This window comes from Psammomys obesus, unplaced genomic scaffold, assembly GCF_907164565.1.
Source record: "Psammomys obesus unplaced genomic scaffold, mPsaObe1.curated_primary_1811, whole genome shotgun sequence".
Classification (NCBI taxonomy): Eukaryota; Metazoa; Chordata; class Mammalia; order Rodentia; family Muridae; genus Psammomys; species Psammomys obesus.
In genome coordinates, this window is record NW_026591598.1 from 20,821,168 (window position 1) to 20,844,320 (window position 23,153).

At 44.7% G+C, this 23,153-nt stretch overlaps 1 protein-coding gene across 1 annotated transcript; it reads left to right on the top strand.

Moving 5' to 3' along the window:
- Window positions 1-11,144: 11,144 nt before the first annotated feature.
- Window positions 11,145-13,865, top strand: LOC129679941 (preferentially expressed antigen in melanoma-like protein 7). The gene is made up of 3 exons (XM_055611450.1): window positions 11,145-11,431; window positions 11,889-12,461; window positions 13,271-13,865. Exons 1-3 carry the CDS (start codon window positions 11,145-11,147, stop codon window positions 13,863-13,865), a joined length of 1,455 nt encoding a protein of 484 aa, XP_055467425.1.
- Window positions 13,866-23,153: the final 9,288 nt, after the last annotated feature.

Here is a 23,153-nt window from a genome sequence, read left to right on the forward strand (position 1 = left end):
ATATATATATATATATATATATATATATATATATATATATATATTTATTTATTTATTATGTATACAGTGTTCTGCAGGTATACCTGCAGGCCAGAAGACAGCACCAGATCTCGTTATAAATGGTTGTGAGCCACCATGTGGTTGCTAGGAATTGAACTCAGGACAGTGCTCTTAACTTCTTAACCTCTTAACCTCTGAGCCACCTCTCCACTCTAAGATAGTATTTCTTAGCAACCAACCCAGATGGCCTCAATCCTTCTTCTGAGTAGACCCTGACCTCTGGCCAAAAGCCTGAAGCCCCAATCTTCAAGGATGAGCTAACCGGCCCCACCTTTAATTGCAGCTGCATCCACACTTGACAGGACTGGCCAAGCTTGAGCACCTAAGACTAACCAATTATCTTACTTTATAGCTTTCTCATCCAATCCTGAATTGCCAAGACTGCAACCTCAAAATTCCTATGCTTTGTCTTTTAAAAACCCAAGGCCTTTGTCTCCCAGAAGCACTCTTTGCTGACCAGCAGGGGTAACCCCATTGCGCAATGGTTAAAATAAACCTCTTGTGATTTTTCATCAATGAGATCTGGTCTCCTGAGTTCTCTTCATCATTTCTGAAAATTAGGCTCATGCTGGGCCTAACAGAGCCAACAAATCTGGGCCCAGGGAGCCTGCAGAGACTGATGCACCAACCAAGAACCATGCATTCTCTGGTTCATTCTGTCTTCCCCCGTGTCAACTTCTCTTTGTAAAATTCCTCTGGTAAAACTTCCTCTGAATTCAACCATGAACTCAACTCGACTGCACTCCCTCTCTACTCACTGACTCAAATGAACTGCCCTAACAGAACTCAGATCTGTATGCTCCTGTATCCTAAGTGCTGGGATCAAAGGACTGCACCACCACTCCAAGACCTAAGCTTTTCTTTCCTTGAAACTCGCTCTCTAGCAAGCTGACCTTGAACTCAGAGAGATGCTCGACTCTGTCTCCTGGGAATAAAGGCATGTCTGTATTCAAGCTGCATCATCTAGACCTACCAAATCTTAGGGTGTGATCTCTTGCAGCCATGTTCTGAATGAAAGGTCCTCTACACTGAGGGATAGCACCCAGTGGTTAAGACAGTTCTCTCCTCCTGAATGCTGGGATTACAGTCCTGCACCGCTGCACCAGACATTCATTTCCAGTTTTCAACCATAGATTCCTGTGTTGTCTCTTCCTGCTAACTCTTTAGATTAAAATAATAATAATAATAATAAGTTTAAGTGACCCCCGTGGAATATACTTTCTCCTCTGTCTTTTGTGAAGCTTCCAGAAACTGGGATTTGTTTATCTTTTGATTTTTGATACTGGGTCTCACCATGTAACCCAAACCACTGCTGAATTCTAGATGTTCCTGCTTCAGCTTCCATAGTGTTATTGTTCCCCTAACCCCAGCTACACCTCGACATTCTGAACCTCTTTCCCCCACCAGCTCCTGCAGAAATAATGCTGTCTCAGAATGCAGAGGAGCCAGCAGCAAGCAAACTGTTCTTATTTCCTACCCCAGACACCAGCTTTGCTTCCTCTGTGGGATCTTTCTTTCTATCATTTTTAGACCCTCGTTTGGCAGTGCTGAGGAGAACATCCAGAGCTTCTGATGTGCTGGGCAGTAGCTCATATGGCAGGCATGGCACTGCACACCGTTAATCCCAGCACTCAAGAGGCACACTAGGCAGATCTCCATGTGTTCCAACTGGTCCTGGTCTCCATAATGAGTTGGGATCAATCAAATGAGACTTGTCCTAAGCACTGCCATTTTGTTTTCAGACTCCACTACAATCATAAAGTGAAATTAAGTTCAAGTTCCCAGGATCTAGGGGAGCTTTCCAGATGGCTAGCCAATTTTCTTATGCTTTTGTTCCCAAAACATTTCTTCCTAACCCTGAAAGAACAAATGATTCTGACTGATGAAAAGTTGTGACTGGCTCTCCATCCCTACCTTGTTCATTCACATGGAATCTTAGGTGGTACATGGAACTGATGGCATCAAATGTGTCATAATTAAGTGACAGATATTAGGGGATGTGGTAAATCCTGGAGCACCTGGATGACACACTCGGAGAGAATGTCGTCCTCTGACTTTCACATGATTACCACTGTACACAAGGGCCATCTCATCTACGTGGATGAGCAGGGTGGGGATTCAGTAATCAGATCCTTCATCCCTTGGGACTAGAAATGAATGATTGATTAGGGGATCTGTGACTCAAAGGTCTTTAAGAGCCTTAAGCATCTCAGATTAGTCACTACAGCCATGAGTCTTCTACAGAGATGTAGGCTGCAGACATTTGCTGGCTTGAGTGTCCTGCTGTCTGGTCCAAATGTGGTAACTTAGGACCCCTTAATGGAATGCAGTCCATCCTCAGCCAATATCCAGGGATGTCAGTAGTCCGAGGTGGTATACAGAACATTCCTTTTGTCTCTCAGATTAAAACAATGAATGATTTATTTGAGTGAAATACAGAAACAAAGTAAAAACCAAATGCTGACATTTGGATTTGAGATAAGTATGGTTGTTTAGGCTTATAGGATGAAGGCAACTGGATCTGGTGTTCAGATTAGCTGGAGCAGTATATGGAGGTCCAGTATCACATGTAGTCCTGTGTTCATGAGAATGGAATCAAAGAGCAGGACAGCAGCTTCTGGAAGAAGACTACTAGAGAATCTCGGGACATTAAGGGCCCATCTGAGAAAGGTCTTCAAGGTGTGAAGGACTGATTGCTTAGGGGGTATGCAGCAATGGCTGGAGGTGTCTTTCTGTTTCTTCTGCACACGCATGGGAAGAGAGTCCAATCTGTCATCCAGAATGAAGAATGCTAAGTAGTAAAAGAGAGCTCTGTGGACATCTCTCTGAGGGAGTACCCTTCTGCATCTTTGTTTGCTTGGTTTGGGAGGGGTTGTTTGTTTTTGAGAGATAGGGACTGTGTATATAGCTCTGCCCATCCTGGAACTAGCAAGGTAGACAAGGATGGCCTGAAACATGGTGAGATCTACCTACTGTGCTTGCTGCTTGCTGAGATTAAGGGCATTACTGCCCCGCCTGGCAGAAAAGCTTATGTCTTATAAGCCAGATACCCTTGGATGTTGTCCTAAGCACTGTGAAACAAGGATCTAAGGAAAGGATGGAAAGAAAGATCCCATAGAAGAAGCAATGCTGGTGTCTGTGGTATTGAATGAGAACAGTCTGCTTGTGGGTTGCTCCTCTATATTCCGAGATGGCATTAGGTCTGGGAACTGTAGTTGCTGATGGAAAAGTGCGTTAGAATGTCGAGGTGTAGCTGGGCTCCAGCAATTCTCCTGCATCAGACTTTTGAGCCTATTAATTCAACAAAAATTCATATCTACACAGTATGACCCCATCTTTTTTTTTGTTTGTTTGTTTTGTTGTTGAGACAGAGTTTCTTTGTGAAGCCTTGGCTGTCCTGGACTTTGTAAAACAGGCTGCCCTTGAACTCACGGAGATCCTCCAGCCTCTGCCTCCTTGAGTGCTGGGATTACAAGTGTGCACCACCATACCCACCATACCCTCGAACTTTTCTTTGCTTGACCTCATCTCAAAAGACAAAAGAAAACAAAAAGCTAAGTGATTATAGGGTGCTGGAGAGTTTCCAGTGGTTAAGAGACTGAGTAGTCTTTCAAAAGATCCCTATTCAAGTCACAGTATTCATATGGCTGCCTACAACCACAGGAGTTTGCAACTCAACAGGGACCTGTTGAAAACACTCATCCTCATAAGACAAAATAAAAATTAAGATTTAAAAAAAAAACAGTATCACCAGTAAAAGTTTTTGTTTTCCTATTTTGTTAAGATCTATTTTAGTTTTAAATTATGTACATGTGTTCATCTGAATGTAATGGTGTGCACATGAGTGCAGTTGCCAGTGGAGCCCAGAAGAGGGTGCAAGATCCCATGGAGATGGAGTTACAAGTAGTTGTGAGTCATCAACCTGGGTGTTGGGGAACTGAACTTGGGTCCTCTGTAAGAGCAATTAGTGCCCTTAACTACCTGATTGCTCCATCCCCAGGGTTTTCTTTTAAAAATGTGATACCATCAGAGAGAAAATGCTTGAAAGATCTAGTAATAACAGGCTCATCTGGTTTTTCTAGGTATCTGTCTTTAAAGGAGAAAAGTTAGCACTGGATGTGGTAGCTCACACCTGTAATAGCAGCATTTGGAAGCCAAAGGCAGGAGGATCAGGAGTTCCAGACCATCTTCAGTGGTGGAAGATTCTGAAGACAGCCTGAATACATGAGATGATACAGGGTTTCACAGTGGAGCCTTGGCTGTCCTGGACTCTTTGTAGACCAGGCTGGCCTACAAACAAAACAGACAGGCCTGGTGCCGCACACCTTTAATCCTTGCATTTGTATTCAGGAGGCAGAGGTAGGCAGATCTTTGTGAGTTCAAGGCCAGCCTGGTCTACAGCGTGAGTTCCAGGAAAGTCAGAGCTGTTACACAGAGAAACCTTGTCTAGAAACAAACAAACAAACAAACAAACATTTAGGGCTGTTAGTAGCTGCTCCCTTGTTTCTGGATAGCATTCGAGAAGCCCTTGGTTTAATTTGCAGCAGGGAGAGTTGTATAAAGTGGGTTTGGTGGCCCCAGCTGAAACCCCTGAAAGCATTCAGGACCCAAAAGGCAGAAGGCTCAGAAGTTCAAGGTCCTCCTTGGCAACACGGTGAGTTTGACATCAGCCTGTGAAACACCAGACACAGGCTCGAATCAGGAGAAACAGAGCCCTGGAGAGACTGATGATTAAGAGCACAAGTGCAGTTCTTGCCAAAGACCCAGATTTAGCAGCACCAGCCACATAGGGGCTCACAACCATCTGTAATTCTGTTCACTCCCAGGGGTACCTGGCACTGCGTTCTGGGCTCTTCTGGCTCTGCACACACGTGTTGCACAGACAGACATACATACAGGCAAACACACACATGTAGTTAAAATAAATATTAAAAAAAAAGAAATTAAAGATTTGTGTAGCATTTTATTGTATAATTAATAATATAATAATTATAATATAATAATACAATACAATATTATAATATATAATATGCATGTCGTAAATATAGTACTTTAACAAACCATGATGCTAGATAACAAAAGCAGTGCTCACCTTCTGTGGAAAATTTTGTCCATCCAAACCTCCCAAATGCTCCTCCTTGCTCTATTTCACATTCATGGCCTCCTTTTTAATTGCTGTTACCCTGTATGTGTGCATGGGTATTTGTTCTGAAGTATACATGCTCTGTTGATTACTCTTGTGTGTCTTCAGGGCTGACCATTTAGTTCTGAATAACCAAATGGTGTATTCTTGCCTAGGAAAGGCGCTTTCTCCACTCCAGTATCTCTTAGTTCTTGGTGTAGGGTAGAGGCCTCTGGTTTGCCCTCAGGCTGCTTTGGCATGTGTATGGTTCTTGTTCATCTCATGCTCAGGCAGCCGCTTTTGTGAAACTATAAAGAGTGTAACTGCTTGGGGGCTGGAGAGACGGCTCAGAGGTTAAGAGCACTGTCTGCTCTTCCCAAAGGTCCTGAGTTCAGTTCCCAGCAACCACATGGTGGCTCCCAACCATTTATAGTGACACATGGTGCTCCCTTTTGGCGTCCAGGTGTACATGCAAGCAGAGCATATTAAAAAAAAAAGTGTAACTGCCGGCATTCCGAGGAGACCCACTCTCCCAGTTAAATTCCTGGTCCTCTGGCTCTCACAACCTTTCCATGCCACCTTCTGCAATGCTTCACAGGTGCTACAGAGGTTTTCAGACATATCTGGTGGGACCCAGCTAAGCAGCCCCGAGTTTTAAATAATTAGACATATTTTTTTAAAGGATGTCACAGCACTCCCTTGTGCCCTCTGCTGGGCTCTGTCAGCAGTATTGAAGTGACATAGTTATACCAAATGTCAAATGATATATCAAGTGTCCATTGGAATGGGATTGTGCCTCAGGTGTCCCTAGCCTGGGAGTCACCACATTTCTTAGTTTGACTTCTGCTGAGAGTGCAGGCTTGGAAGTCAGCACGTGGCCGCAATGGCATTTAGCACAGGACTTTTGGGCTTTCTTTCATTTTAACCTATTTTCTCCTTTTTATTAGTAGTGTATGTGTGCATGAGGGATTTGGGAGATGAGGATCTCTACGTGGCCAGCATCATGGAGTTCCTAACTGGATGGGAAGATAATCTCTGTCCTGGGTCCCAGCTACCACTGTTGTTAGTTGGTTAGGCAAGATAAAGTTTCATTCTGTAGTTTAGGCTAGACTCAGTCTTATGGCCCTCCTCCTTCTGCCTCAATTTCGAGACATAAACTTATGCCACAACCTACTCATCTTCCATAGTTCTTTGCATCTATCTATCTATCTATCTATCTATCTATCTATCTATCTATCTATCTTTCTGTCTGTCTATCTATGGAAGAGTCATGGGGGATACATGTTGAGGACATCCAGGGGAGACTTCCTCAATTTCAAACATGTGGGTTCCTGTAACTGAACCTAGTAGGCTTAATGCCAATTGTGCCCTTTCACTATCTGCACAGCATCTTTGTTAAGAGAAAAAGATGTCTTTTGATTTTTTGTTGTTATTTTGTTTTTCCAGATAGGGTTTCTCTGCGTAGCCTTGGCTGTCCTGAAATGCACTCTATAGACCAGGCTGGCATCGAACTCGGTGATCACTCTGCCTCTGCCTCCCAAGTGCTTAAAGGCGTGAGTTACCACCTCCAGGTTCGTTTTGAATTTTGAGACAGTCTCATTGTGAAGCCTCGGCGGGTCTAGAGTTCCATACGTGGAGCTCTCTGGCCTCAAAGAGATAGGGATTTTCCAGCTCCTGCTTCCAGAGTGCTGGGAGTGAAGGTATGGGCACCACACCCAGCTCACCACCCAGTCACAGTTTCCTCTTCTCTGGCTAGTGTGCTGCCTGATCCTTTCTCTAAGACCCTTATCTTCTGGGGAAGCTTTTCCCTCACGTTTGTTTTGTTTTGACAAAAGATTAGAGAAATGCTGCCCATTAGCACAGGCTGGCCTCAAGATCACTGCATATCTGAAGATGACTTTGGAATGACCCTTCTACCATCCTCCCACCTCAGCCTCAGAGTTGCCACAGCTGATGACTGACAGACCAAAGAGCTCAGCCATGAACTCCAGAACACATTCATAGTTGTGATGATCATCACAACTACATTTTCTTGTTTTCATTTATTTATTTATTTATTTATTTTTGGTCTATTATCAGGCACAGATTAAACCCTGAGCCGACTCATTCTCAGAATGATGTGTTACTGTGTTGTTTCAAAACTCTTTCAGAAGGAAGGATGAGGCAGAAGGATCAACGGAATAAGAAACTCGAAAAAGTAAATTACAAGCCAAGTGTATAAGTAAGCAAATAATTGAACGAATTTTAAAAATAATGAGCAAGGTGTGGTGGCACGTGCCTTTAATCCTATTAAACCTATTAGCCAGAGGCAGGCAGATCTCTGTGTTTAGTCCAGCCCGATCTACAAAGTGGGTTCAGGACAGTCACAGCTGTTACACATTGAAACCCTGTCTCGAAAAACCACAAACAAACAAACAAACAAATAAATAAACAAACAAACAGTGTTGTTAAATGACTTCCTACATTCCACAGTCAGGATTTTGTTTGTTTGTTTCCTCCTTCTCCCAGGGATCTTTTGCTTCAAAGACTATTGAGAAAGAAGCTCTATATAAGATTAAATGGGTGGAGCAAACTCATCCAATCAGATGGCAGTATTTGTTGGCGGTGCAGCTGCTGTACGGTGAGAGGAGAAAGGTTTGTAAAAGCCTTGGAGCTTTTGGAGCTTGGAGTCATTGGAGCCAGAGCAGACTCCCAGAGCCCTGGAGCTTCTCACCGGTGCCCTGGTCAGGTAAGTCCTTCACCTCTTTCAGGGTTCTCCAATTGGTTAAGAGACCTTTTTTTCAACAGAAGATAGCACAGCAATCCTGGAGTCCGTCTCTTCCCATTGGCATTGGGCTCGCTTCCAAATCCATGTCTGTTTTCCACTCAATGTCCTCTATGTTTCTCTGGTTTAATTATGTGTGTTAAGACAGGGCTTCACTGGGCTTCACAGACTCTTTGACCTGGTCAGGTAGCTGCACTGGGTTGGGAACCATGATCCTCCTCCCTCAGCCTCCTGAGTGCTGGGATGACCTGCATGGTCCACCATGTTGTCATATCAAATGGTTGTCTTGCGGTTGGGTGATTTTTGAGCCAAAGTCTCACTCAGTAAACCTGGAACCTTTTATTCCTGGTAGATCTCTGCCTCAGCCTCCCAACAGCTGGGATTCCTAATGGACAGTACTCATGTGTCTTGAATTAAACTTTGCCTGGTGCACATTGAAACTTGTCTCTTAGCTTCTTGGAATAGTCCATGTAGAGGCAGAAACTCACTGGTCTCTTCCTTCTGAGTGTAGAGATTAAAATGCTAAATGTATTTTAAAATTCCTGTGCTTTGAGACTGTGACTATAAGATACATTGCCTAGAGGTCATGTGTATCACAGGATGACCTTGAACCATCTTCCTGCCTCCAATTCCTGATTATTATGATCATGGAGTAAAATGGATTCATTTGAAATTTTTTTAGATTTTTATTTGGGACGGGAATCTCTTTGGGTCGTGAGCTTTCTATAACTTAGGCTGGCTTTGAACTCTCAGTCTTCCTCTTTGCACCTCCGAAGAGAAGTCTTGTAGCTCACAGGCCTGTTTCTTCATATCTGCCTCTAAAAGTTCTATTTTTTGAGACATTATCTCATGCAGCCCACGCTGGCCTCCACGTCAGTAGGTACCCAGGTTGACTTGACTGTATGATCTTCTCAATTACAACTCATTGTTGGATTCTAGGTGTGTTCCAGGTTAATATAGTGGTGGGGAGGAAAGGCAGGAGCTCTTGCATTTTAAGCAGGCACTCTAAGGAACTCAGCTCCATGCTGAGACCCACAGGCCTACAGAGATGGCCCAGCATATGAGACACCATACTGGCTGCTCTTCCAGCAGTGCCGGGTTCCTTTCCCAGGACCCACATCACAGGTCATAGACATCTTTAAAGCATCTAAAGCTCTTTCTCTGCTGACCCCCTGGGTACTGCATGAAAGAAAACACTACACATACATACATGCAGTCCCAATACCCATACACGCAAAATAAATAGCATTTTTTAAAACTTAAAATACAACTTCTCCAAAAGGTAAATTGGAATTTTTTTGTTTTCATGTTAGTCTTGGTTTAGTTAAGTTTTTTTGTTTTTTTGTGGAGGTTGTTTTCTTTTGTTTTAGATACAGGTTTTTTTTTTTTTTTTTTCTGTGTAGCCTTGGCTGTCCCTTAACTTGTTCTGTAGACAAGGCTGGCCTCAAACTCACAGTTCACCCGCCTCTGCCTGCCACCGCCCAAGTAGTTGAAATTTTTTTCAAGATACAGTTTCTCTGTAAAAAAGAGCCCTGCCTGTCCTAGACTCACTTTGTAGACCAGGCTGACCTCACACTCACAGAGCTCTGTCTGCCTCTGTCTCCCAAGTGCTAGAATTAAAGGCATGCACCACCAGGCCCTGCTTGAAAATTTTTTTTTGGCCTTTTGAGACAGGGTTTCTCTGTGTAGTCTTGGCTGTCCTGGACTTGTTTTGTGGACCAGCCTGGCCTCAACTTACAGAGATCCTTCTGCTCCTGCCTCCCCGAGTGCTGGGATTAAAGTATTAAATACTTTAAATACACCCAGCTTGAAATTATTTTTAACAGTATCTGGAAAACAAGCCTGGGGATGGGATGGTTTTGTTCAGAGGGTTCCACAGTGATTCTGGGGATTCAGACGATAGGAGTGCACTATTTCAGCCTGGTCAGTTTGATAAGTTCTACTCAGCCTGACCTGAAAAGAAGCCAGGCTTGTTGCTGTATGCTCCGGGGGTCCTAGCGCTGGGCATGTTAGGGAATCCAGCCCCCTGTCCCAGGGTAGCCTGGTACATGGAGTGACCTTCTCTACATCTAAAAAAGAAAAGGAAATGATTGAGATGAATGCAAGTCGGTGCAGAGCATTTGTCCAGCACAGACCAGGACTTGGATCAAAACCCAGTGCAAAACAGTCTCAGTCTAAAACAAAGGGACCCATCAATCCATATCATTCTTGCTTGTTTTTGTTGGTTTTGAAAGTTCCCAAGCTGGGCTGGCCTGAAACACAAAGTAAGTTCTAGAATGCATGGAATCTTCCTGCCTCTTCCTCTAAAGAGCGGAAAAGTAGCCAGCTGAGGTGGTGCACATCTGTAACGCTAGTATCCTGGGAGGCAGAGGAAAGGGGGATCACCTTGAGTTTGAGGCCGGCTTGCTCTACAAAGGGAGTCCAGGAAAGCCAAGGCTACACAGAGAAACCCTGTCTCGGAAAACAAACAAACAAAAATAAAGTGCTGAAAATTTAGACTCTTGCCAAGAGGCCTGACATCTATTCAATATTTGAAAGGCAAATGTTTGAATAAAGACAATGGGCTTAGCAGTATGGTCTGATCAGATTGGCCTGAAAAACATCCCCTCTAGACACCCAGCACACTCTATACTCAGGCGTGGTGGTGAGCCCTCCTTTAATCCCAGCATTCAAGAGGCAGAGGCAGTCAGATCTGTGAGTACAAGGCCATTCTGGTCTCCAAGGTGAGTTCCAGGACAGCCAGGGCTATTACATGATAAGTAATGAGCCCATTTCACGCCTCAGCCTTTGCCAGGCAAGATCAATTTGTTGAAAGCAGAATATGGGTTAGTTCAGTATATAATAACATTTCATTGTCTCTAAAAGGTGGCTAGTATCCTTGCAAAAAAGAATGGGGCTCAGATTTCTTCTTCCTGGAGTCTTTCTTCCAAGGGGATATCAGATTCACCAGTAGCAAAGGTTAGAACTGGATGGGACAAAGGTGAACATGAATGATGTTGAGAGGCTCCACACTGCTGGTGTGGGGAGTTTGTCTTTGTGATCACCAAATAGTGATTGGGAAAGGAAAAACTGGAGTCTCCATCATGGCCACAGTGACTGATGCTTAGTGTGAGAGAATGAAAGCATCATAAGGAAGACCCGAAAATACATTCTTTCCTAAACTCTTCCCCAGGTTCATCTCCCTAAAGGTCCATCAGGATGAGCTGGCAGTCCCCGCCCACACTCTTGCAGCTGGCTATACAGAGCCTGCTGAGGAATGAGGCCTTGGCCATCTCTGCTCTGCAGGACCTGCCCATGGAGGTCTTCCCACCACTGTTCAAGGAGGCCAGCATTCAGAGAAAAGCAAAGATGATTAAGGGCCTGGTGGCAGACTGGCCCTACCCTTGCCTTCCTGTTGGGTTACTGATGAGGAACCCTAACTTGGAGACCTACCAGGCTGTGCTTGATGGAGCAGACACGTGGCTGAAGCGAAAGTTTCGCCCTAGGTAAGCAATAATCCTATGGTGCCAAATGGCACATAGGGCAGCATAGGGAGACACCTGGCCTTAGGAGAGGGGTCAACAGTGGATCAGAGGCCTCGGCTGGTATCTCATGAGGGTTGTAGAGACCTAGACAGCTGTTGAGTCCTTGTAGCAAATTAAGTATGAGGTACAGCTTGGTCTAGATGTAGCTCGAGGAGAATGACCTTGTGTGTAAATATCTCCAGCAAGTAATAGAAATAAATCCAGAGCAACTAAATGGAGGGAAACAGGACTGGTCTTCAGATGCATCTCAAGCAAAGAGCCCTTGCTTGGCAAGCTCGAGGTTGTATGGAGACCCGGCACTGAAAACCATGAGTGTGTAGAGGATAGAGAGGAACAGGAAACAGCTGCGATCCAGATGAGGAAAAAAAAAAAAGTGTTGGGTCTCAACTGCCCTCTGACACTTCTGTTTTATCCACAGGAAGCCGAATCTTCAAGTGCTTGACATGAGGAATGTGCAGTATGACTCCTGTGACATGCGGGCTGAAAGAGAGGGTAGAGACAGCTGGATGAAAACAGTGCTTGAGAAGCAAGTGGTGAAGGGGCAGCCGAGGAGCACCGTGAGGTGTTTGAAGGTGGTCAGTGACCTTGCCTTTATGTGTTCTCCGAATGTATACCAGACACAGTTGTTGAAGTGGGCAGAGAAGAGAAAGGGTTCCCTGAAGTTGTATTGTGTAAAGATGGAGATAGGGGCATCAGAAGTCTACAGGGCCCTGAAGGTCTTACAGTTTTTACAGCCAGAGTTCATCAAGGAGGTGAAACTGAATACAGTGTCGGGCCTGCCTGCACTGGCCAGTTTTGCACCTTGCATCAGCAAGATGAGCAATCTTCGCAAACTCCAGCTGTTACGAATCTTCGGAAAAAGTAACCACACACACAAGGAGGAGAAGCACATCACCAAGATCATCTCAGTGGTTTCCAAACTCAACCATCTCCAGCATCTCACTATACATGATGTCTATTTTCTCAAAGCCCACGTGGAACAGCTGTTCAGGTAAGGACAGAGGGAGACCTGTTTCTGGTACCAGAGCAAACCTCTCTTCTTCCCATAAGAGAGTAGTGGGCGCCTGACACCTGCAGGCCACTGTGCATCTTAGAATGGATGTGTAAGCACGATCCCGTACAGTTTTAACTGAATCAAGGACTCACAAAGCTGAGTGGGGTAGCTTGTATGGAGAAAGCTACCATGATAGAAGGCTAGCTCTGTGTGTTAGAGGTAGTGGGGGTGTGTGTGTGCAGTTTTCCTCTGAAATCCTGTCTGATCTGCTGTGAAGGAACAGGAAAGAGAAGAGGGCAATGTATGGGGTTGGGGGAGAGGAGGAGCTCAGACCAGCAGCTTCCCAGATGAGCTCAGTGTTGATTAGATCTGAAAGAACACACCCTTGTCATGCCCTAATTCCTAAATGGTACAAGGTACCAGGAATGGGCTAAGTGAACCATCAGGAGGGAGGAGCTGGGGTAAAGAGTGAAGAGGCTGTGACAGAGAGTCAGTGATTCTTCAGAAGGCATCCAGATACAGTCATGCGGATCCCATCTTTCTTCTTCCTGTGGGCCCTCTTAGCCTAATGGACAACTCTGGGTCTCTGCTTGTCACTAAAGAATAGGAAAGGTAGCTGTCAGGCCTATCATGAAGTGACACCTGGAGGGAGACTGGCATGGTTTCAGCAAGCAGACCCCCAGTAGGCTGCTGCCCTGGGAGTTGGATGCCATCCATGGTCACTCTGACCCTAATCATGTGATCTCCCCTACCTCTAGGTCAGCACCATCACTACGTGCCAAACTAACCTCTTGATCTCTCCCTAGGTGCCTGAAGCCCTCCTTAGAGTCCCTGTCCATCACTTACTGCCAGCTCTTGCAGCCAGACTTGGAGTCATTTGCCCAGGGTTGGAACCACTGCCAGCTTAAACAGCTGTCACTAAAAGGCACTGTTTTACTTGGGTTGGATGTCACACCTCTAAAATTTTTCTTAGAGAGTATTGCAGAGACTTTGCGAATCCTGGAATTAGAATATTGTAAGATGAAGGACCATCAGCTCGGACTCCTTCTGCCTGCCCTGAGGCAATGCTCCCAGCTCACGTGCATCAATTTCTATGACAATGACATCTCCATGGATGTCCTGAAGAACCTTCTGCACTCTGCTGCCAGCCTGAGCCAGCTGACCATGGAACTGTACCCTGCTCCTGCAGAGGTCTATGATGTGCATGGTTATGTCATAGAAGAGAGATTCTCCCACTATTGTGCTGAACTCATGAACACAGTCATCCTTGTAAGACAGCCTCAGTCAATCTGCTTTGGTTCCTATAACTGCTATGACTGTAATATGCGTTATGTCTACGAAGAGAAGACCAAACCTTGTGATTGCTCTCAGGAAATACAGGAAGATGATTTTGAGGACTAAGAAGGAAATGTCTAGAGACAGATCTCATCCAGAGGACGCAGACCACACGGTTTTGGACATTTTTCAGTGTGATGAAAACAAAGTGGTCTGCAGTGGGGTCAGACTTCAGGATCTGAAATTGATGAGAAGCACAACTGGACAGTGAGGTTACATGTCTTGTAGAGTCAGAGAGTTGTACATTTCTAAATGCGCCTATGTCAGCAATGGCTCTTCCCTGGCTTTCTCCTACATTTTAAGTCATGGTCAGGTCCTGAGAACTGGATCTCCTGACTATGGCATTTCTCAGTCATTGTTCTGGTTCTCAAGATCATAGTCAGGACAGTTCTTTGTACACAGGAATGGAAAGGTACTGTGTTGTCTCTGCGCTTGTTCCCTAAGAACTCCCAATGTGCAAGTGAAGCTATTCTGACATTCGTACTTGTGCATCTGACCGCTATCTTATATATAAAGTCTTCAAAGCAGCAAGAATGCAAAGCCAAGGTTTGGGGGGAAATGTTTTGAATGACCAGATTGCAATCCAGGGTACTCTGGTTAGGAGGAGTTGTAGGGACATCAAAGATGGCTGAAGCAAAAGAAAAGATGATAAAGAGCAAAGGAATGGGAGTTAGGCAACATTGTTTAACAGTGGTATGTACCCAGGCTGGCCTCGATGTTTTCATCCTCTTCCCCTCACTTCCAGATTTATGAGGTCACTGACAGATACTTCCAAGCCCAGCTTGTGACCACCTATCTGTGAGTCCCTATTATTGCCTCCTAACCTCCATTGGCAGCCTGCACATAGTCTACAAGTCATTAGCATCTGCATGGTAGATGTCCAGTTGTGTTCTCTTGTATCTGTAAAATCAGGTAGTGATAAAAACTGTTGTGTCAAACCTTTTGCTTTTTTCTTTATTGCAAAGCTTAAAGAAAATATAGGCTAGGGTCTGAAGGGGAGGAGGTCTTCCCTGTAAGGGGACTAGGGAAAGGACCTAGGGAGAAGAGGGAGGGAGAGTAGGACTGGAAGGAGACTGTAGCTGGGGTATGTAGTGAATAAATTGTAATAAATTAATTTAAAAATGTGTGTAGCCAAGATTGTTCAATGAGCAAAGGGTACTTGAGGCCAAGCTTGACAATACTGGAATAATAGATGGGGGAAGGCTGGTTCCCAGTGTAGACCTCTGACCTCCACAAGCAGATAATGGAATTTTCATTAATTGGTATTTCATGCATATATCTGCATAATCACTTGTTCTTTTTGGGGAACTGGTAACCATGTGTGCCTCACAACCCTCTGTGACTCCAGTTCCAGGGGAATGGACACTTAGGACCCCCACAGGTACTGGACTAGATGCACACATGCGCAAACAAATACGAGAGAGGCCTATAGAGCAGGGACCTGGGTTTAGTTTCCAGAAGCCAGGTCAGGTGTTCCACAAATGCCTGTGTCTCTAGCTTCAGGGTGTCTGAAGCTTCTAGCCTCCTTGGGCACTTGTAGCTTGCCACACCCACCCGTCCCTGTATTAAGACACATAACTCCGTTACATTTTTAATTAAAAATTTATGTCTGAGCATAAGACATTACTAGCATAGCAGAGCCTCAGACAATCCCCTTGCCAAGAATTATTGCTAGGAAGTGTTACACATTGACAGCACAAAAGCCCTCAGAGCCCAAATACCACAGAGGGACATGTAACACTGCCCAAGTAGTTTTATACTGCATATGAAAGCCAATTTCTACAGCCCAGCGTGTTCTCAGGAAGGCCGGTGGATCTCACAGGCAGTCAGGTATGCTCTTAGGCCTTTCTGGCCTAACTCACCTGTAGAGAGACAAGAACACTAACCAGGTCTTCACACCAGGCTCTCACTAGGTGCCATACCTTCATGTGACTCAAGTAGGAACCCGGCTCTGAGGCCATTCCCATCAGAGGGGATCTTGTCCTCCACGTCTGTTTCATCTCTTCCGGGTCCAGCTTGGGCTGACGGTCCTGGATCTGAAACACTGAGCATCTCCCTCAGCTAATTGTTGCTCAATAAAATAATTAGAGCTGGGCCTAAAGGCTCACACCTGTAATCCTAGCAGAGGAAGGCAGATCTCTGTGAGTTCAAGGCCAGCCTTGGATTACAAAGTGAGCCCTGGACAGCCAAGGCTGCACAGAGAAACCCTGTCTGGAAAACAAAAAACAACACAACAAAAAACAACAGGCAGGTATGGTGGCACACACCTTTATTCCCAGCACTTGGTAGGCAGAGGCAGGCACATCTCTCTATGAGTTCAAGGCCAGCCTGGTCTAGAGTTCCAGGACAGCCAGGGCTCTGTATTTGTGTTTACAGTTCTGATTTAAGACAGGCCACCAAGTCTCCTAGGCTATCATGTGACTGAAGGTGACCTTGAGCTTCAGGATCCTGCGGCCTTTCCCTCCCCAATACAGGAATTCCAGGTATGTGCCACCTGGACTCTACAACGTGGCTTCCAGTGCTGACCAGATTCCTGAATTCCTGTGCAGCTCATCTTCTAGGGGTCCTGGGCAGTCTGGGAGCTGATTGCATGATGGGTCATCCAGAGGTGGCAGGAATTAGAGAAGGGGTGAAAACAGGAGCTCACTCATGCCGCCCCCCATGCTCATTGACTGGGAGGAAGTCACTGATACTTGTTTGGTCATAGTATGAGAATTTGGGAGGGTAAGGACCTGACTGGGCTCTATGAGATCATACTTCACAAATAATGATTATTTTATTTTATTTATTTATTTTTGTTTTTTGGGACAGGGTTTCTCTGTGTAGCCTTGACTGCCTTGGACATACTTTGTAGATCAGGATGGCCTCAAACTCCCAGAGATCAGCCTGCCTCTACCTCCCAAATGGGATTAAGGGCGTGTGCCCCCACACCCGGCTAGCTGCCATACTTTATTTCCTTTTCTCTACTCAGTGTGCTGAGTTTGTTTTTCCCAAAACACCTTCTTCTGACCCAGAGCCCAGGGCCCTCCTTTGCTCTATGACACAGCTTTTTGCACAACCTAAACTGGCTTCAAATTCCCGTGATAGCCAAAAATAACCTTGAACTTCTGATCCTCATGCCCCAGACTCTTGAGTTCTGGGACGACAGGCATGTCCAGACATGCAGTGCTAGAAAGAGGCCCCTGGGTTTGTGATTGTAGGCAAACATTCTTCCAGTTCTGCTCCGTCTCCAGAACCCCTGCCTAACAACAACCCCTGCCTACCTCAGCCTCCAAGCAGCTAGCTCAGCAGATGACTGATAGCGCCTCCAACTCAGCTCTTTATTCTGGGACAGACTTCACAGCTGTGGCAAGATGGTTGGTAACACCAACCTGACTCCCACTCAGAACCATGTGGGTCATAGGTGAATAAAACTGAGCCAGGTATGTTGGCTCACAACAGTCATCCTACCAGGAAGAAAGCCGAGGCAGGAGGATTGCTGGAATTGTAGTTTCAAATCAGTGAAAGGTCTAGAGCAAGGCCCTGTCTCGAAAATAAATCCAAGTGTAAGTACATAAATGGCAACTAGATAAAATGAACTAAAACTCAGTGTTTGGGTAGTGATAGAGTAAAATGGGCTCAAGACTTTCAAGCTAATCTCAGTTTTTTGGTTTTCAGGAAAGGACCTCTGTTAATCTAGACACTTGAAATATCCTATCTATGATCTTGTGGGACTGAAGCACAGAATAGATGACAGTTATAGGTTGGTAGGTGGAGCTGAGAGGCAGAATTGTGAGAAAATGAGTGTTACTGCCTCAGAGTGAGAGAAGACTTTGGGAGTCCTGAGGCCCAGAGTCCACTCTCTGGCCCCATCAGGTTCCACATCATTTTATTGTAAGACCTGGGGTCTCACAGCTCAGGAGTTCAAGATCATGCCCTTCCCAGAAACTCCCACAGACCACGACTCAATGCAAAAGCAAGAGGTTTAATTTAACCATTGCGCAATGGGGGTCACACCTGCCAGTCAGCAAACAGTGGCACCAGGAGACAAAGGCCTTTAGGTTTTTAAAAGAAAAATTGCGGGAAATTTGAAGTTGCAGTTTTGGCAATTTAGGATTGGATGAGGAAGCTATAAAGTAAGATAATTGGTTAGTCTTAGGTGCCAAACTTGGCCAGTCCTGCCAAGTGTGGAGGCAGCTGCAATTGAAGGTGGGGGCGGTTAACTCATCCTTGAAGATTAGGGCTGCAGGCTTTTAGCTGAAGGTCAGGAGCTACTCAAAAGAAGAATTGGGGCTGTCTGGGTTGGTTGCTAAGAAACATTATCTCAAAGACAAGGGTCTGGTCATTCTTTTTGCTGAGTGAAGGTCATTGCTTGCTCCCTTTTTTATATCTGTCCTCACAGATAGGGTCACATTCCTCCATTTTCTGGAAAGGTACTAAGAGACTTTAGCTTAACCTGGACCCTTTCATTATCAGCCCTCATAACCAATAAGTAACTTCCTCCATTGTGCTACTCCATCAGGTCCAGAGCCATAAGGCCAATGATGATACAGGATATTTTGATTTGCGTGTCATCAGGGTAGGTAACTAATTGAAGACATTGGTCTTGATTCTAAATGATTTGTTGTTGTTGTTGTTTCTTCGAGCTGTTTTGTTGAGACATGGTCTCAGTGTATACCCCTCGCTGCCTGAAAGTCTCTTTGTAGACTAGGCTGCCTCAAACTCATTAAGATCTCTCTGCTTCTTCCTCTTGGGTGATAGAATTAAAGCCATGTGCAACCTACCACTGCCTTGTAAATGCAATTTTTCACTCATCTCACATAATTTTGGACTTTTGTTTTGTTTTGTTTTGTTTTTTGAGACTGGGCTTCTCTGTGCAGCCTTGGCTGTCCTGGACTCACTTTGTAGACCAGGCTGGTCTTGAACACAGTGTTCCACCTGCATCTGCCCAACTTAGATTTTTGTTTGTTTTTAAGGATGGAGATTTTAATTTGTTGTTCTCAGACTCATATGCTTTATAACATCAATGTATAAAGAACTATCAATGCAGTTTAATAATAAGAATTTTTCACTTTCTCTACTCACCTGCCTAATGAAAGCAGCAACAGTTTACACAAAACGTAAGGGTTCTTTCTTCCTTTCTTTCTTTCTTTCTTTCTTTCTTTCTTTCTTTCTTTCTTTCTTTCTTTCTCTTTCTTCCCTTTCTTGGTTTTTTGGAGACAGGGTTTCCTTGTGTAGCCTTGGCTGTCCTCGACTCCCTTTGTGGACCAGCTGAGATCAAACTCACAGAAATCCTCCTGCCGCTGAGTGCAGGGATTACAGGCATGTGCCACCATGCCTGGGATTCTAAGACTCTTAAGGACCATTTGAGTGACAAGTGCCCTAACCAACCACTGACTTCCAGTTCTAGGGGTGAGGGATAAGATTCCTCAGTCTGAAAGACCCCTGCCTCACCCTAAGTTAAACATAGCTAACGCCATTTTGTGAGACACCACTGTTTTGTAAAACTCTGAAGGCCAGATGAGAAACTGGAAAATTACTGAGAAACCTAGCTGTGTCACCCACTTGGGATATCTGTGGTCAGGCTGCCCCTGTTGAGTTAAAAACAACTTGTTGTGACTACCCTCATGGGATATCTATCAGAGGTTGTTCCAGCTGAGATAGGGAAAAACAAAATAACAGGTGGCCGCGTTAAGGGGTGGTCAATCTTGGTGTCCCTGCCAAACTTTGACGCAAACCGTGGTCTCATGTAAACGTACCAATCAGCCCCCTGTAACCATGCTTCTCGCTTCCAGTGCTTCTGCTCTAAAACCCTATAAAAACCCCAGCTTCCCATCTAGGGGGCGCGCAAAGTCCTTTCGAGTGACTTTCGCCCCGGGTACCCGTGTATCAAAATAAAAGCCTCTTGCTGTTTGCATCCGAATGGCCTCGTTGTTCTTTGGGAGGGGGTCTCTCTGACGGAAGATACCCTCCGGGGATCTTTCAAGTCCCCACCATGTACATCCACATGGAGTCCTATATGGTCCATGGAAACACTGTAAGCAGATTGAACCATACACAAGTATGAGACTGTCAATGAACTCACTCAGTAAATTAAAAGAATGCAAGGCAGTCTCATGCAAAAAGTGTTTTATTGGGACCCATGAGCAATTCTAATGGTAAGGATGGCGGGTGAAGTAATATCTAGCTTGAGGGTCTCCCATGCAAGAAGAGGACAAATCACAGCTGCACAGTGAGAACACTCTATGCTCAGCACTAGCTGAGGGTTCAGTCAATCTTAATGTTCAAGAAATAAATATAAAAAATAAACATATATCTATATATTTCAGTTTTTTACAGCTTCCTCATGAGCCTCCTGGAGGATTTATAAGCCCCCATTTGCACTAATCTTCCTTGTTATTCTGCCTAATCAAAACTACTGCTCCCTTAAATCCTATTCCACTGGGAAGTGGGCAAGGGGAGGCTCAATCTTTTGTGGGAAATCACCTCTAAATATCTCCCATGGCCCTTCCAAAAGCTTTAGATCATGGAGCATTGCCGAGATCTAGCCTGCTCTTTAATTTAAGATTTTTGAGGACTGAGAACTGATTTTGATTCTATCTTGGAATTCACAGTCAAGTGTCCTCACTTAATAAATCTATAATCACTTTGTATTAAAAATTTTTTTAAGTTAGATCCTGAGATGCTGGTCAGAAATAGGACATGTGCCAATCCTTGAGTGATGCCTCCTCAGCAAGACAGCTCAACTTCAGGCCTCAGGACTCGGGCGGTGGGGGCAGAATGAGCAGTGTTTCATGACTCTTAGCTACAGATAGAGCTGTTAGCTAGGCCCAAGCTAAATCAGATTTGCTCCTCCACAGGAGCCACAGTAGCCACAGTAACCATACCATCAAAACCACAAACAGATGGGGTGTCCTGATGGGAGTGAATGAATTACCCGATCTGGACCCTGCTGTTAGGTGCTCCAATCCCAACATGTCCAGGAAGTCACTCCAAGCTCCAAGGCTCAGAATGTTTTGTCTGGCCATTCTGACCCTCATGTCCACTTTCCCTTTACACCTTCCCTTTGTAGCCCCATCTCTCAGATGCAAGCTGCCACCTGATTAGATGATGAAGATTCAACCCATTTCATCCTATTTGGGATTTTGCATCTGTAGTTTAAATGAATCATATCTTCATATGGAAATTATGAAATCTGAGCTTATGGTCAAGGTCCTAGGCCCATCCATGGAACTTCTCCTCAAACTCTGAACTCCAGGATTCATTTACATTATTTTTGGAGGGTTTTTTTTTTTTTTTAATCCAGTTAAGGTCTCACACTATACTCAGGCCTATCTGGAATTTATAATGTACTCTGCGCTGACCTCTCTGTCTCAGTAATACGATATGTAACAAGGTGTGTCCAGGTGGATTAGATTTCCATTCAGGAATGAGAATGAATTGACCACTGTGAAGCCAACATCATCCCAAATACAATCTCTGAACAAACACTAAAGCTCTGCTTTTCTAACTTCCTTCCTTTTCTCCCTTCCTTCCTTTCTGTCTTTCTGTCAGTCTTTCTTTCTGTTCATTTTTGTAACTTTCTGTTTTTTTTTTCCCTAACTTTTTTTCTTCTTAACTTTTTTTTTTTTTTTTTTTTTTCTGTTTCTTGGTCTACCTTTGCTTGGGTTTTTATTTTCTTTTGTTCTTGAGGCAGGGTCTCTCTGTGTAGCCCTGGATGTCCTGAAACTCACTCTCTAAACGAGTCTGGCCTTGGAATTCAAAGAGATCCACCTGCCTCTGCCTCCCAAGTGCTGAGTTAAGTGAATTTACCACCACTGCCCAGCTCTGTCTATCTTTCAAACTTACTTTCTTTCGCTCATTCTTTCTTTCTGACTGTACAAACTCTGCTTCTGATATAATCCATCTCCAGAATGAAGCCAGAGTACAGGTGGGCCTCCAGGAAGTAATGAGTTGGTGATCTGAAGGCAGATGAGTGTGGAATGGTCCCATATTGATTAACTTTCTCTCCGGTATATTATTTCTTTATTTCACACAAATAACAATGACTCAATCTACCCTAAGAAAAAAACAATCATAAAGAGAATACAGCGGATGGAGGCTCAATCTCCCAATCAGATGGACGCTTGTGCTTGAGAGGCGGGGCTGCATAGGGTGGGTATAAAGGAGTTTAGAGGAGCCAGAGAAAAAGTTCACACTCCTGGAGTCCACAGTCGCTGTCTGGCCTGGTGGGAATAGGAGCCCTGTCACAAGCTTCCAGGTCAGGTAAGTCACTCACCTCCCTCAGGAGGCCTCTTACATGCTGGGCAGGCATATCACCAACTCAACTACTTTTCAGATGCTTAATTGAAAATAAAATTGTGCAATTTCTGATCTCTCTCTCCTCTCTCTAATGATGATGGTGATTTGCTTCCATTAGGTTTGCTCTTAATGAGAAATGTATGTTGGACTGGAATTTTCATGTTACTTTCATAGGTTTGTTTGATTACTTTTGGGACAGGGTCTCCAATAAGCAATTCTAGCCTTGAACTCTGGATTCTTCTGCCTCTGTGACTGCAAGGCAGGATCTGCTTGTAGTTTAACCACTTTGGAATCAATGACATGGATCAAGGTTCTGCATTTGTTTAAAATGACATTTCCTCTTAACTGTAGCTTAGAAATTGATGTAGTAACGACTAATAGTTTTGTAGCACAAGTCTCAGCTGCCCCGAGAACTGAGGCATTAGCAATGTGGTTGTTTCAGCCTTGACTGTTTGACCTTGTCTGAGGCTAAAATTAACACAAACCACAGCGAAAAGATGTGGGGTTGGCAGTGGATATCCAGCATCACCAGAATTGTGGTCCTAGGACCCCAGATCTGGGCTGGGCATGGCTACGTGAAGAGACCTAAAAAGTCACAGAGATAACCTGTAAATGTGGCTTGGTGTTAGAGCACCGGTGCAATGGGATCAGACCCCACGACTAAACCACCTCGGTCAAGACACTTCCTATCATATTTTCCTTGACATACACTACCCAGAACTCGTCTGAAAGTCTACTATGTAGACTAGATTACCCTGGAATCCTCTTGACTCTTTCCATAAAGTGCTCACGCTCTAAGCACCTGCCACCATGCCTGGCATCTATGCTGCGTTTTTAACAGCAGAGTGCCAGGCATCATAGCTAAAACAGAATTCCAACACTCCAGATGAAAGGCAGGAGCATGATGAGGAGGGCCAAGTCTGGTCTGCATAATGAGTTCCACTCAGGTTTGGAAGCGTGCCAGTTTCACTCAAGCCTCCACTGTAGGCCACACCATATATTTTTTAAAAGACTTATTATGTATAAATGCCTGCACCCCAGAAACGGGCATCAGATCTCATTATAGATGGTTTT

Excerpts from the sequence above, each read along its gene's own strand:
- LOC129679941 (XM_055611450.1), top strand. The coding sequence starts at position 11,145 with ATGAGCTGGCAGTCCCCGCCCACACTCTTGCAGCTGGCTATACAGAGC. Across the intron at positions 11,432-11,888 it reads AAGCGAAAGTTTCGCCCTAG|GAAGCCGAATCTTCAAGTGC; the intron begins GTAAGCAATAAT and ends TTTTATCCACAG. Across the intron at positions 12,462-13,270 it reads CACGTGGAACAGCTGTTCAG|GTGCCTGAAGCCCTCCTTAG; the intron begins GTAAGGACAGAG and ends ATCTCTCCCTAG.